The sequence below is a fragment of the Oncorhynchus masou genome, chromosome 24, assembly GCF_036934945.1.
Source record: "Oncorhynchus masou masou isolate Uvic2021 chromosome 24, UVic_Omas_1.1, whole genome shotgun sequence".
Taxonomy (NCBI): Eukaryota; Metazoa; Chordata; class Actinopteri; order Salmoniformes; family Salmonidae; genus Oncorhynchus; species Oncorhynchus masou.
Genome location: NC_088235.1, coordinates 21,916,262 through 21,932,080, shown reverse-complemented (window position 1 = coordinate 21,932,080; position 15,819 = coordinate 21,916,262). Strand labels below are relative to the sequence as shown.

General features: G+C 44.4%; 1 protein-coding gene across 1 annotated transcript in view; it reads right to left on the bottom strand.

Moving 5' to 3' along the window:
- The window catches only part of LOC135511353 (serine/threonine-protein kinase WNK4-like), a 138,223-nt gene that overhangs the window by 48,349 nt on the left and 74,055 nt on the right, over positions 1–15,819 (bottom strand). Inside the window, exons 3-5 of the mRNA XM_064932895.1 lie at positions 3,335–3,507; positions 2,267–2,487; positions 1,836–1,993 (exon numbers count right to left, since the gene is read on the bottom strand). Coding sequence (XP_064788967.1) covers positions 1,836–1,993; positions 2,267–2,487; positions 3,335–3,507 — 552 coding nt within the window. The remainder of the gene's footprint in view (positions 1–1,835; positions 1,994–2,266; positions 2,488–3,334; positions 3,508–15,819) is intronic.

Below are 15,819 nucleotides of genomic sequence, written 5' to 3'. Positions count from 1 at the left end.
TCTTAAAATGAATGCACTAATGGTAGATCGTCTGGAAAGTGCATCTGCTAAATTGCTCTAATGTTGGAACAAATTGCTCTAATGTTTTTTTCATTGGGATTTTGCCTGTGCTTTGCTGTATTCCATTTCTTATCATAAACTCCCTAGTCCTTGCCGATGACAAGCATACCCATAACATGGTTACATTTACCGCCATGCTTGAAAATATGAAGAGTGGTACTCAGTGATGTGTTGGATTTGCCACAAACAAAACACTTTGTATTCAGGACAAAGAGTTCATTTTTTTGCAGTGCCTTAAACAGGATGCATGTTTTGGAATATTTTAATTCTGTACAGGCTTCCTTCTTTTTACTAGCCTTAATGACAGTTTGTGGAGTAACTACAATGTTGCTGATCCATCCTCAGTTTTTTCAAATCACAACCATTGAGCTCTAACTGCTTTAAAGCTTAATAAATAGCTTCACCATGCTCACATCTACCAATCAGTGCCCTTCTTTACGAGCCATTGAAAAACATCCCTGGTCTTTGTGGTTTAATCTGTGCTTGAAATTCACTACTCGATTGACATACCTTATAATTATCTGTATGTGTGAGGTACAGAGATGGGGTAGTCATCTCTGAAAAGGAAATCTCTCTCTCTCACCATGGTAACCAGCAACATGTAATCTGTCTCCCTGGTAACCAGCACCATGTCATCTGTCTCCCTGGTAACCAGCACCATGTCATCTGTCTCCCTGGTATCCAGCACCATGTCATCTGTTCCCTGGTAACAAGCACCATGTCATCTGTCTCCCTGGTAACTAGAACCATGTCATCTGTCTCCCTGGTAACCAGCACCATGTCATCTGTCTCCCTGGTAACCAGCACCATGTCATCTGTCTCCCTGGTAACAAGCACCATGTCATCTGTCTCCCTGGTAACTAGCACCATGTCATCTGTCTCCCTGGTAACAAGCACCATGTCATTTGTCTCCCTGGTAACTAGCACCATGTCATCATGGTCTGTAGGAAATGGAATCTTCTAATAAAGCTCATGTTGAGTGTGAGCATCCAGTCAGATCTTTGGAAAGGTAGAAGCATAGAATGAGCTCCGAATCACAATATCAGATATTATGAGTCAAAATTGCAGATGAGAATAGAGATGGTGGTAAGGCTACAACATGATAATGCACACAACTTGAAATGAATAAAGCATTTTGAAAATGGTGCTTTCATAAATTGGTGTATGAGGAGAAGTATGAAGCAGCTGTGGCCTTAGGGGTGTGTATCCTGGAGACGGCCACCTCAGTTCCATCTGCAGAGTGGAGTCTAACATCAAGACTTCTTCCAGGGTTAGAGCAGTCCAGAATCCTTGGGACGTCCTTACCTTAACGTTAACTCCAACCCTTACCTAACCTTTACCTTTTAAATATACACTTCAATGGGGTGACATCAAAGTTGGGACATCCCAAGGAAACCCGTGTAGACTTTTCCCTTTCTCCAGACATCTAGGACATTCATATAGTTATTTTCTCTCTTCCATAGTGCAAGAGGAAGAGCGTGAACAGGACAATTACATTATTGACTAACCCTGCACGGAGAGAGGAGAGTCCCAGTCTATGTAGGACCATGGTCCTGTGTTGCAGGATTGTAGAGCATGGCATTTGCAACACCAGGGTTTTGAGTTTGAGTCCCCCTGGGGCCACCCATACCAAAATGTACACTCTTAGGAAAAAAAGGATTGGTTCTACCTGGAACCAAAAAGGGTTCTCCTATGGGGATACCTGAATAACCCTTTTGGAATCCTTTTTCGAAGAGTAAAAGGGTCTGCCTAATGGAATATATATTTCCACTCACACTGGTGACTTTGCGGTAGATCTGGGCAGCGTTCTGACACTCGGAGTAGGGGTACTCTGAGGTGGCCATCTCCAGGATACACATCCCAAAGGCATAGACATCCACAGCTTCATCATACTTCTCCTCATACATCTCTGGAGCCATGAACTCTGGGGTACCTGGAGGAGAGGAGAGAGACAAGTCAACACCAGTCACAAGAAGACACACACGCACACACACACAGATGTACACACACACGCACATCTTCTCTAGGAAAGATACATTTGATTGCACAGGACATGCCTCATAGGGTTGTAATCTGTGGCACAGTGATCTAATAATGATTCTATAGTTAGAGCACTCAAAGGCCCGAAACTAGAAAAACCCAAAACATGAAATTAATCTATAAAAATACATGACTGCAGTTAGTTAATAAACTCTTATACACTCACCAATGACACTTTTAGCAAAGGAGGCACTTTTGAGTGTGGCTAGGCCCAGGTCTCCTATCTTGACGGAGCCGGTGGGGCCGGTGATGAAGATGTTGTCACACTTGAGGTCCCTGTGGATAATGGGAGGGGTGCGGGTGTGGAGGAAGTGGAGCCCCTTCAGGATCTGACGGCTCCAGCGCTGCAGCAGCTTCAGCTTCATCTCCTTGAACCTCTTCAGGTACCTGCAGTAAACACATGTTATCAGGATGCATTACCAAGAGACTACAGACCAGATCAGTACATTCCACACCAAAGAGTACAGACCAGACCAGTACATTCCACACCAGAGAGTACAGACCAGACCAGTACATTCCACACCAGAGAGTACAGACCAGACCAGTACATTCCACACCAGAGAGTACAGACCAGACCAGTACATTCCACACCAGAGAGTACAGACCAGACCAGTACATTCCACACCAGAGAGTACAGACCAGACCAGTACATTCCACACCAGAGAGTACAGACCAGACCAGTACATTCCACACCAGAGAGTACAGACCAGACCAGTACATTCCACACCAAAGAGTACAGACCAGACCAGTACATTCCACACCAGAGAGTACAGACCAGACCAGTACATTCCACACCAGAGAGTACAGACCAGACCAGTACATTCCACACCAGAGAGTACAGACCAGACCAGTACATTCCACACCAGAGAGTACAGACCAGACCAGTACATTCCACACCAGAGAGTACAGACCAGACCAGTACATTCCACACCAGAGAGTACAGACCAGACCAGTACATTCCACACCAGAGAGGACAGACCAGACCAGTACATTCCACACCAGAGAGGACTGTCAGACGTTCAGATAGAAAACAAGGATGGATAAAAATAGTTGCCTATCAAGATTCTATAATCATGATAAAATATAGAAAATAATATAGAAAATATTGAAATGGTATGAATTTGTTAGGGGGAATTTGTAGAGGAAATAAAACAAATGGGACAAAACAGGCACAACAGTCTCCTCTACTACAACGATGATTGAGGCCAGGTTGGGGCAGGAAAGACAAACTCACGTTTTGAGGGTGCCTGATGTCATGAGCTCGGTGACCAGCAGGATGCACTTGAGGCCCTTGGAGTTGTCCTTCCAGGAGTCGTAGAAGCGGACAATGTTAGGGTGCTGCAGCCCCTTCAGCATCTCCACCTCCTCGCTGAACCTCTGCCGCTCCACCTTGGTCAGCTTACGCGTCTGCATGGAGCACAACATAGATATATTCTACAACTATTACATACGACACAGTCAGAACCATCCTAGAATTCCATTTCTATGGGCAGAGCATATTGCCAGGGAACATCCCCCCCACCCCTCAGGCCTGATTTTATGACTATTGTTTATTATCACACAATACAGAATGAATAAGCTTATCAAGATGTGTGAAAAATATGAACATGTGTGTGTCCTACAGGGAGAGAACAGACAGAACCACTGACGGAGATATTTTACTGTACTAATTTTTTTTTTTTTTTTTTTTTTGAATAACCACAGGTTGGTTGTCCATCTTGAGAACCACATTCCAGTGTTACCTAATCATATTTTTCTTAAAACTTGAACAGTGACTTCTAGACATTTGGAGAGGAGGTTTCCGATAGCTGTGAGAAATTTAACCAAATACAGTATAATCACAGTGGGTAGGTGGGTCACAGTATAATCACAGTGGGAAGCTGGGTCACAGTATAATCACAGTGGGTAGGTGGGTCACAGAATAATCACAGTGGGTAGGTGGGTCACAGAATAATCACAGTGGGTAGGTGGGTCACAGTATAATCACAGTGGGTAGGTGGGTCACAGTATAATCACAGTGGGTAGATGGGTCACAGTATAATCACAGTGGGTAGGTGGGTCACAGAATAATCACAGTGGGTAGGTGGGTCACAGTATAATCACAGTGGGTAGTTCGGTCACAGTATAATCACAGTGGGTAGGTGGGTCACAGTATAATCACAGTGGGTAGGTGGGTGAACAAATCTATTTTTGTGCAGAGGGAGGTATGAATGGCTTGATTCAGTCTCTGGTCTCTGAGTAAAGCTGCCAGGAGGCTGCAGTGGGTGCCTAGCTGGCGGACAACTCTGGAGAGACCTCTAGACTTCTATAACCATGAATCCTGCATTCAGGCGGTTCTGGGAAAAACTTGGAGGGTATGTTTATGTTTACAATTACCTGACCACTATACCTTCCTCCCCTTTAGAGAAGGGGGCTGACGCTCACGTTACCAGGCCCTGCACTCTATTCCCTTTATAGTGCACTAGTTTTGGTAATTCCCTGGTCAAATGTAATGCACTAGGGAATAGGGTACCATTTGGGACTTCAAGCCCTATCAAGCATGGGAGGGCCTGTCTCAGGATCTGGACTATCTCAGAAAGCAAGGTACATGAGGGGAGCCCCAACATCCTTCAACTGCCAAACACTAATTAAATAAGAATAAAATCACTTTTGACCAAGGAGTTTGTATGTATACTGTATGTGGAGAATTAGTGTAACAGAGACAGGAGTATGATGTAACTACAGGCGATACATTCTAGGACTCGTATGTTAAGATTACAGTATTGATGGGAGACTGAGCTTCAGTGTCCTTGAAGGTAAACTCTGAGTAAACATCTAACAATCTAAAAAACATCCCTCTCTGATCTGATTGGGTGCTTCCACTGCCTCTGTTTTCTGACTGACGACCTGACTCACGGTCTGATTAACCTGACTGACAACCTGACTGACCTGTTTAACTTGAAGGTCCTCTACAGTACAGCTCAAGGTGGTGTGTACGTGCATTTCGCCTCATGGTCAACCAGCCTGCCCTGGAAACCTTGACAGCTCCCTAAACCATTGAGTTTACGAGAGAGCTCACTCACTGTACCACATGACAAGCACAACACATTCAAATACAGAATAAGGAGATTTTGGCAACTTCAGAAGCGTTCCTGGAATAGCCAATGTCTTATTCAGCCATTCCTGAACTAAAGCAAGAGTAAGCATAACATTTTCTGCTAGCCTCCAAAGAGGCTCTGTAACATGTGTCTGATTAGGGACTGATTATTATTATTATTATGTTGACTCGTCCAAAACCTGTTTCCTGTAACGGAATTCGTCCTCCTCTGACGAGGAGTATGAGAGATCGGACCAAAAAGCAGCGTGGTAAGTGTCCATAATATATTTTAATGAAATACAACTAGATACAGAAAACAAAAGGAACAAGAGAAATAAATGAAAACCGACACAGTCCAGTGTGGACCAAACACTGACACGGAAAAAGAATCACCCACAAAACACAGGTGGAAAAGGCTACCTAAGTATGATTCTCAATCAGAGACAACGAACGACACCTGCCTCTGATTGAGAACCATACTAGGCCAAACACGTAGAAAATAATAACCTAGACAAAAGAACATAGACAACCCACCCCAACTCACGCCCTGACCAACCGAACACAAAGACATTAAAAAAAGAAACTAAGGTCAGAAGGTGACATTTCCAATAAAGACCTATTGTTCAATTTTGGATTGCATCTGCTTTCCAGATGACATAAATATCACTAAATTGTTGAATTTAACACTGATACAACACAAGTGACAGACTTAACTTGGTCTGAACATAAAGAGAAACCAACAATAAGTGCTCACACATGAAAGCTGCCAGAGTGTATTGTATTACATCCGCTATGACAGGCTCATTGTCCACCCTCCGTCCCAAAAGCCTGGAAGGGATGAGAGAGCAAAGCCTATGGGTTCATAGTGCCAACATCGCAGCACACACACACTTACACACACCAACTGATTAGTGGACTGCTGAATATTTTTTTATTTATTATCTTGTTTTGTTTGCTATTTTCCATATTATGTCTATCTCTGATAATCTACCCAGGAAAGGGCTGAAAATATCCCATTTTAATATTCTGTATGTAGCCTTAGAAATTAGTTTCATGAAATCAATAACTTGCTAACATCAGATAACATTAATATATAATATATAGCTATTTCTGAGACTCACTAAGATAATTAATTTGATGATACAGCAGTAGCAATACAAGGATATAACATCTATAGAAGAAACAGGAATGGTTATGGGGGGGCTATTCAGAGCCATATCCCTGTACTGCTTAAAGAAGATATAATTTGAAGTGTTATTCAGGTGTTGTGGTTGCAGGTTCACCTGGCACATCTAAAGCCTTTCCTTTTGGATCTTGCTATAGGCCAACAAGTGCTAACAGTCAGAATCTAAAAAATATCTGTGAAATGCTTGATAGTGTATGTGATGTAAACACAGAGGTCTACTTTCGTGGGGACCTGAATATTGACTGGTTTTCATCAAGCTTTTTCTCGAGAGGAAGCTTCTCACTGTAACCAGTGCCTGTAATCTGGTTCAGGATATTAATCAACCTATCAGGGTGTTTACAAACACTACAGGAACAAGATCATCCACATGTATTGATCACATTTCTACTAATTGTAACATTTACGCTGGGAGTCAGGAAGCAAGTTCAGGGAGTGACTTTTAATAATAAATAACACAAGGACAAAACAGGAAACACAAGTAGCGTACAGACATGAAACAACGGAACAGAAACAATAATGCCTAGAGAAAGAACCAAAGGGAGTGACATATATAGGGAAGGTACTCAGGAAGGTGAAGGTGTCCAGGTGAGTCTGATGAGGTGCTGATGCGAGGAACGATGGTAACAGGTGTGCGTAATAATGAGCAGCCTGATGACCTCGAGTGCCGGAGGGGGAGTACCCCGTCCCTGGCGAGCGTCTCCACCCGCAAGACGCCGGCCAGAAAGACGATCCCGGGGACCAGGAGGAGGCCGATCACTTCTGCTGAGGAGTGGGAACCTGATGAACCGGTTGAAGAGCGGGGGCCTGACGAGCCGGCTGAGGCACGGGGGCCTGACAAGCCGGCTGAAGAGCAGGGGCCTGGCGAGCCGGCTGAGGCACGGAGAGCATGATGAACGAGCTGAGGCATTGGGAGCCTGATGAACCGGCTGAGGCATGGGAGCCTGATGAACCGGCTGAGGCATGGGAGCCTGACGAGCTAGCTGAGGTGTCCTCGGTAGACACGGCAACGGACATTTTACAGGGCAACGGGGTGTTGTAAATCTGACGACCTGGCTGAGACATTGTGTTACATCTGCTCCTGCCACGCCCTCTACTTCTCATCCTGTGTCTCCCTAACCTGCCGCCACTCCTCCAGTGCTCACTCCCTCTTCCTCTCTGTGTGGGTGTGTGTGATTGTGTGGGAGGAGACAGGTGTGCTGGAGGCAGAGCAGATCCCCACCAGCTGCAACCTGTTCCATAATCAAGACCTCAACAAATACTCAGCCCTGCACTTCCACGCTGCCAGGTTCCTGCTCAGTCAGTCTGCGGTTTTTAGTCGTTTGGTCCTGCTTAGATCCTGTTTTCGTGTTATTCCTGTTTTCCCTTGCTTGACGCTGTTTTCCACTCCACTACAGTTCTGCCCGCTTTGACTTTGGCCCCAGTCCCACGTCTCGTCAGTGGATCCCCCACTCCACTGCGTCCTTAGATTCCTCTCCGGACCTGCTTACCCAGTCCCAACTCCCCTCGCTACAGCCTCAGCTACCGCACCTGGCTTCCTGGCTTCCTGCATTCCGCCCAAGCTTCACTTGGCCTGCATCCCATCTTCCCCGTTTTTCAATTCATACCTTGGTTACCTCCTAGTCTCCTCGTCTGAGTCTGCTCTTATGCTCACCTGTTCGACTCCGCATGACATGTGGAAACCTGACGAGACAGCTGAGGCATCCCAGTTGCTCCGGTAGTGACACCCGGATGCTACAGTAACAAAAAACACGCCCTGATGCTCCCATTTGGTGAGGCTTTATTCTGTAAAGTGTACGCTGGGAGTCGGGAAGCAAGTTCAGGGAGTGACTTTTAATAATAAATAACACAAGGACGAAACAAGAGTAGTGTACGGACATGAAACAATGTAACAGAAACAATGACGCCTAGGGAAAGAACCAAAGGGAGTGACATATTTAGGGAAGGTAATCAGGAAGGTGAAGGTGTCCAGGTGAGTCTGATGAGGCGCTGATGCGCAATACGATGGTGACAGGTGTGCGTAAGAATTAGCAGCCTGACAACCTTGAGCGCGGGAGGGGGAGTATACATGACTAATACTGTAGAACTTTGTTCTAAAGCTGTTTCCGTACCCATTGGATGCAGTGATCACAATATAGTGGCTTTATCCAGGAAAGCTGGGCCTAAAATTGTGTATAAGGCATCATACAAAAGATGTTGCTGTGACTGTGGATGATGTAAAAAAATATTTGTTGGTCTGATGGAATTAATAAGGAGCATCCAGATGCTGCACTTGATGAATTTATGAAATTGATTCTTCCAATTATTGATGAACATGCACTTGTTAAGAAACTGACTGTTAGAATTGTTAAGGCTTCATGGATTGATGAGAAATTAGCATTAACAACTTAAATGGAAAGCTACTGAGGATGGTAGCTGACTTTATAGCCCCTCCTATCTGTCATATCTTTAATCTGAGCCGAGAGGAAAGTCTTTGTCCTCAGGCCTGGAGTGAACCCAAAGTCATTCCGCTACCCAAGAGAGGTAAAGCAGCCTTTATTGGTTCTAACAGCAGACCTATCAGCTTGCTGCCAGCTCTTAGCAAACTGCTGGAAAAAATGTGTTTGACCAAATACTATGCTATTTCTCAGTAAACAAAGTGACAACAAACTTTCAGCATGCTTATAGAAAACAGCACTCAACATGTACTGCACTGACAGAAATGACTGATGATTGGTTAAAATACATTGATAATAAGAAGATTGTGGGAGCTGTACTGTTAGATTTCAATGCAGCCTTCGATATTATTGATCATAACATGTTGTTGAGAAAACATATGTTTTATGGCTTTTCAACATCTGCCATATTGTGGATTGAGAGCTATCTATCTAATAGAACTCAAAGGGTTTACCTTAATGGAAGCCTCTCTAATGTCAAACATGTAGGGTGTGGTGTACCGCAGGGCAGCTCTTTAGTCCCTCTTGTCTTCTCTATTTTAACCAATGACCTGCCACTGGCATTAAACAAAGCCTGTGTGTCCATGTATGCTGATGATTCAACCATATATGTGTTAGCAACCACAGCTAATGAAGTCACTGAAACCCTTAACATGGAGTTGCAGTCTGTTTTGGAATGGGTGGTCAGTAATATACTGGTCCTAAACATCTCTAAAACTAAGAGCATTGTATTTGGTACAAATCATTCCCTAAGGTCTAGACCTCAGCTGAATCTGGTAATGAATATTGTGGCTGTTGAACAAGTTGAGGAAACTAAATTAATTGGTGTTACCTTAGATTGCAAACGTTCATGATCAAAACATATAGATTCAATGGTTGTAAAGATGGGGAGAGGTCTGTCCATAATAAAGAAATGCTCTGCTCTCACTCAAAAAGCAAGTCCTGCAGGCTCTAGTTTTCTCTTATCTTGATTATTGTCCAGTCATATGGTCAAGCGCACCGATCTTGACAAACCATTTCTGTATGGACCTTGCATTGTGCACGAGGGCATTTTCATGCTGAAACAGGAAAGTACCTTCCCCAAACTGTTGCCACAAAGTTGGAAGCACAGAGTCGTCTAGAATGCCATTGTATGCTGTAGCGTTAAGATATCCCTTCACTGGAATTATTCCTCCTCAACCAAACTTTACAGTTGATACAATGCATTGGGGCAGGCAGTGTGTTCCTGGCATGCGCCAAACCCAGATGGTGAAGCGTGATTCTTCACTCCAGAGAATGCCATCAAAAGGAACATAAAATTCAACATACCAATTAGCATCTGGCAAAAAAATACTTGAATCAGTCATAGAGCCCATTGCCCTTTATGGTTGTGAGGTCTGGGGTCCGCTCACCAACCGAGATTTCACAAAATGGGACAAACACCAAATTGAGACTCTGCATGCAGAATTCTGGAAAAATATCCTCTGTGTACAATGTAGAACACCAAATAATGCATGCCGATACCCACTAATTATCAAAATCCAGAAAAGAGCCGTTAAATTCTACAACCACCTAAAAGGAAGCGATTCCCAAACCTTCCATAACAAAGCCATCACCTACAGAGAGATGAACCTGGAGAAGAGTCCACTAAGCAAGCTGGTCCTGGGGTGTTGTTCACAAACACAAACAAACCCCGCAGAGCCACAGGACAGCAACACAATTAGACCCAAGCAAATCATGAGAAAACAAAAAGAGAATTACTTGACACATTGGAAAGAATTAACAAAAAAACAGAGCAAACTAGAATGCTATTTGACCCTAAACAGAGAGTACACAGTGGCAGAATACCTGACCACTGTGACTGACCCAGACTTAAGGAAAGCTTTGACTATGTACACACTCAGTAAGCATAGCCTTGCTATTGAGAATGGCACCGTAGGCAGACCTGGCTCTCAAGAGAAGACAGGCTATGTGCACACTGCTCACAAAATGAGGTGGAAACTGAGCTGTACTTCCTAACCTCCTGCCAGCTGTATGACCATATTAGAGACACATATTTCCCTCAGATTACATAGACCAACAAAGAATGTGAAAAGAAATCAAATGTTGATAAAACGCCAATATCTATTGGGTGAAATAGCACAATGTGCCATCACAGCAGCAAAATTTGTGACATGTTGCCACAAGAAAAGGTCAACCAGTGAAGAACAAACACCATTATAAATACAACATGTATTTGCACATCATTATGACACTGTATATAGACATAATATAACACCTGAAATGTCTCTATTCCTTTGGAACTTTTGTGAGTGTAATGTTTACTGTTCACTTGTGTTGTTTATTTCACGTTTGTTTATGATCTATTTCACTTGCTTTGACAATGTTTCCCATGCCAATAAATCTCTTTGAATTGAATTGAGAGGGGTGGGGGACACATCATGGCATGTTTGGTCTAGAATGAATGCAGTAGCAGTGCTGTGGCTAACTTAAGCAGTTAAAGTGGTTATCTTGTTTCTCTCCTTCTGTTAGTGTCTTTAACCCATCACTACAAGGAGGCCCCACATGCTCTCCAGAGGCTCCTTCAGATAGAGATCTGTGGCACACACATACACTGAGAAACAGACAGACAGTGCAGTGTGAGGAACTGAGGTACCAGTGTATACTTTCCAAGGAAAACCTGAGCTGTTCTATGAATGTAGCGGGGGAGAGGGGAGATTCAGCCCGCCCTCTCTCTCACCGGGGCTAGCAGTCTGAAAACCTGGCTCCCGCTTTAGTGGCGCCTAAAGCAATTAACTACACAAGCAAAAGACTATGCTGGACACAGATTCAAGATTTCACACAAGCCTACTATCTAGCAAAACCTCCAACCAGGCCAAACTTCCAGGTCAATGGCAGCCTAAATAGCTCTGCAAATCTGCGTCCCAAATGGCATCCTATTCCCAATATAGTGCACTAATTTTGACCAGTGCCCAGTGCATCCCAAATGGCACCCCATTCCCTATATAAAGTGTCAAAGGTAGTGCACTAAATAGGGAAACGGGTGCCATTTGGGGCGCAGACTGCAGAACTATTTAGGCTGCCGTTGACCTGGAAGTTTACTGGTTGGAGGTTTTGCTAGATAGTAGGCGTGTGTGAAAGGAAGAACTGTATTTGTGCCTGACTGACTGGCCTTGGAACTGAAATAATTGTGTCATAAAACATTGTATCATCTTTTAAAGTCATTAATTTCTCAAAACAATGTCAGCAACTCTTCCCAATCTTCATTTGTGGGGCAAGAGTTGATAAGATGTTTGCCTCATGTAACGCATGCTTCCAAAAAATAGTAAGCACGATTTATTGTACAGGAGTTAGTCATGTCCATCCTGGAACAAGTCAGGATTCTCAGAGATGTGAAAATCATGTACAGGAATCAAGTGTGTGAAGGAACTCTCAAGTCTTCTGTCACTATATCCTCCTGGGTTAGTTTAGAGTGGGGCTGATGTGTCTATATCCTCCTGGGTTAGTTTAGAGTGGGGCTGATGTGTCTATATCCTCCTGGGTTAGTTTAGAGTGGGGCTGATGTGTCTATATCCTCCTGGGTTAGTTTAGAGTGGGGCTGATGTGTCTATATCCTCCAGGGTTAGTTTAGAGTGGGGCTGATGTGTCTATATCCTCCTGGGTTAGTTTATAGTGGGGCTGATGTGTCTATATCCTCCTGGGTTAGTTTAGAGTGGGGCTGATGTGTCTATATCCTCCTGGGTTAGTTTAGAGTGGGGCTGATGTGTCTATATCCTCCTGGGTTAGTTTAGAGTGGGGCTGATGTGTCTATATCCTCCTGGGTTAGTTTATAGTGGGGCTGATGTGTCTATATCCTCCTGGGTTAGTTTATAGTGGGGCTGATGTGTCTATATCCTCCTGGGTTAGTTTATAGTAGGGCTGATGTGTCTATATCCTCCTGGGTTAGTTTAGAGTGGGGCTGATGTGTCTATATCCTCCTGGGTTAGTTTAGAGTGGGGCTGATGTGTCTATATCCTCCTGGGTTAGTTTAGAGTGGGGCTGATGTGTCTATATCCTCCTGGGTTAGTTTAGAGTGGGGCTGATGTGTCTATATCCTCCTGGGTTAGTTTAGAGTGGGGCTGATGTGTCTATATCCTCCTGGGTTAGTTTATAGTGGGGCTGATGTGTCTATATCCTCCTGGGTTAGTTTAGAGTGGGGCTGATGTGTCTATATCCTCCTGGGTTAGTTTATAGTGGGGCTGATGTGTCTATATCCTCCTGGGTTAGTTTATAGTAGGGCTGATGTGTCTATATCCTCCTGGGTTAGTTTATAGTGGGGCTGATGTGTCTATATCCTCCAGGGTTAGTTTATAGTAGGGCTGATGTGTCTATATCCTCCTGGGTTAGTTTAGAGTAGGGCTGATGTGTCTATATCCTCCAGGGTTAGTTTATAGTAGGGCTGATGTGTCTATATCCTCCTGGGTTAGTTTAGAGTAGGGCTGATGTGTCTATATCCTCCTGGGTTAGTTTATAGTAGGGCTGATGTGTCTATATCCTCCTGGGTTAGTTTATAGTGGGGCTGATGTGTCTATATCCTCCTGGGTTAGTTTAGAGTAGGGCTGATGTGTCTATATCCTCCTGGGTTAGTTTAGAGTGGGGCTGATGTGTCTATATCCTCCTGGGTTAGTTTATAGTGGGGCTGATGTGTCTATATCCTCCTGGGTTAGTTTAGAGTGGGGCTGATGTGTCTATATCCTCCTGGGTTAGTTTATAGTGGGGCTGATGTGTCTATATCCTCCTGGGTTAGTTTAGAGTGGGGCTGATGTGTCTATATCCTCCTGGGTTAGTTTATAGTGGGGCTGATGTGTCTATATCCTCCTGGGTTAGTTTAGAGTGGGGCTGATGTGTCTATATCCTCCTGGGTTAGTTTAGAGTGGGGCTGATGTGTCTATATCCTCCTGGGTTAGTTTAGAGTAGGGGGGCTGATGTGTCTATATCCTCCTGGGTTAGTTTAGAGTGGGGCTGATGTGTCTATATCCTCCTGGGTTAGTTTATAGTAGGGCTGATGTGTCTATATCCTCCTGGGTTAGTTTAGAGTGGGGCTGATGTGTCTATATCCTCCTGGGTTAGTTTAGAGTGGGGCTGATGTGTCTATATCCTCCTGGGTTAGTTTATAGTGGGGCTGATGTGTCTATATCCTCCTGGGTTAGTTTAGAGTGGGGCTGATGTGTCTATATCCTCCTGGGTTAGTTTAGAGTGGGGCTGATGTGTCTATATCCTCCTGGGTTAGTTTAGAGTGGGGCTGATGTGTCTATATCCTCCTGGGTTAGTTTATAGTGGGGCTGATGTGTCTATATCCTCCTGGGTTAGTTTATAGTAGGGCTGATGTGTCTATATCCTCCTGGGTTAGTTTATAGTGGGGCTGATGTGTCTATATCCTCCAGGGTTAGTTTATAGTAGGGCTGATGTGTCTATATCCTCCTGGGTTAGTTTAGAGTAGGGCTGATGTGTCTATATCCTCCAGGGTTAGTTTATAGTAGGGCTGATGTGTCTATATCCTCCTGGGTTAGTTTAGAGTAGGGCTGATGTGTCTATATCCTCCTGGGTTAGTTTATAGTAGGGCTGATGTGTCTATATCCTCCTGGGTTAGTTTATAGTGGGGCTGATGTGTCTATATCCTCCTGGGTTAGTTTAGAGTAGGGCTGATGTGTCTATATCCTCCTGGGTTAGTTTAGAGTGGGGCTGATGTGTCTATATCCTCCTGGGTTAGTTTATAGTGGGGCTGATGTGTCTATATCCTCCTGGGTTAGTTTAGAGTGGGGCTGATGTGTCTATATCCTCCTGGGTTAGTTTATAGTGGGGCTGATGTGTCTATATCCTCCTGGGTTAGTTTATAGTGGGGCTGATGTGTCTATATCCTCCTGGGTTAGTTTAGAGTGGGGCTGATGTGTCTATATCCTCCTGGGTTAGTTTAGAGTGGGGCTGATGTGTCTATATCCTCCTGGGTTAGTTTAGAGTAGGGCTGATGTGTCTATATCCTCCTGGGTTAGTTTAGAGTGGGGCTGATGTGTCTATATCCTCCTGGGTTAGTTTATAGTAGGGCTGATGTGTCTATATCCTCCTGGGTTAGTTTAGAGTGGGGCTGATGTGTCTATATCCTCCTGGGTTAGTTTAGAGTGGGGCTGATGTGTCTATATCCTCCTGGGTTAGTTTATAGTGGGGCTGATGTGTCTATATCCTCCTGGGTTAGTTTAGAGTGGGGCTGATGTGTCTATATCCTCCTGGGTTAGTTTAGAGTGGGGCTGATGTGTCTATATCCTCCTGGGTTAGTTTAGAGTGGGGCTGATGTGTCTATATCCTCCTGGGTTAGTTTAGAGTGGGGCTGATATGTCTATATCCTCCTGGGTTAGTTTATAGTGGGGCTGATGTGTCTATATCCTCCTGGGTTAGTTTAGAGTGGGGCTGATGTGTCTATATCCTCCTGGGTTAGTTTAGAGTGGGGCTGATGTGTCTATATCCTCCTGGGTTAGTTTATAGTGGGGCTGATGTGCCTATATCCTCCTGGATTAGTTTAGAGTGGGGCTGATGTGTCTATATCCTCCTGGGTTACTTTAGAGTGGGGCTGATGTGTCTATATCCTCCTGGGTTAGTTTATAGTAGGGCTGATGTGTCTATATCCTCCTGGGTTAGTTTATAGTGGGGCTGATGTGTCTATATCCTCCTGGGTTAGTTTATAGTGGGGCTGATGTGTCTATATCCTCCTGGGTTAGTTTAGAGTAGGGCTGATGTGTCTATATCCTCCTGGGTTAGTTTATAGTAGGGCTGATGTGTCTATATCCTCCTGGGTTAGTTTATAGTGGGGCTGATGTGTCTATATCCTCCTGGGTTAGTTTAGAGTGGGGCTGATGTGTCTATATCCTCCTGGGTTAGTTTAGAGTGGGGCTGATGTGTCTATATCCTCCTGGGTTAGTTTATAGTGGGGCTGATGTGTCTATATCCTCCTGGGTTAGTTTATAGTGGGGCTGATGTCCCTCCTGGGTTAGTTTAGAGTGGGGCTGATGTGTCTA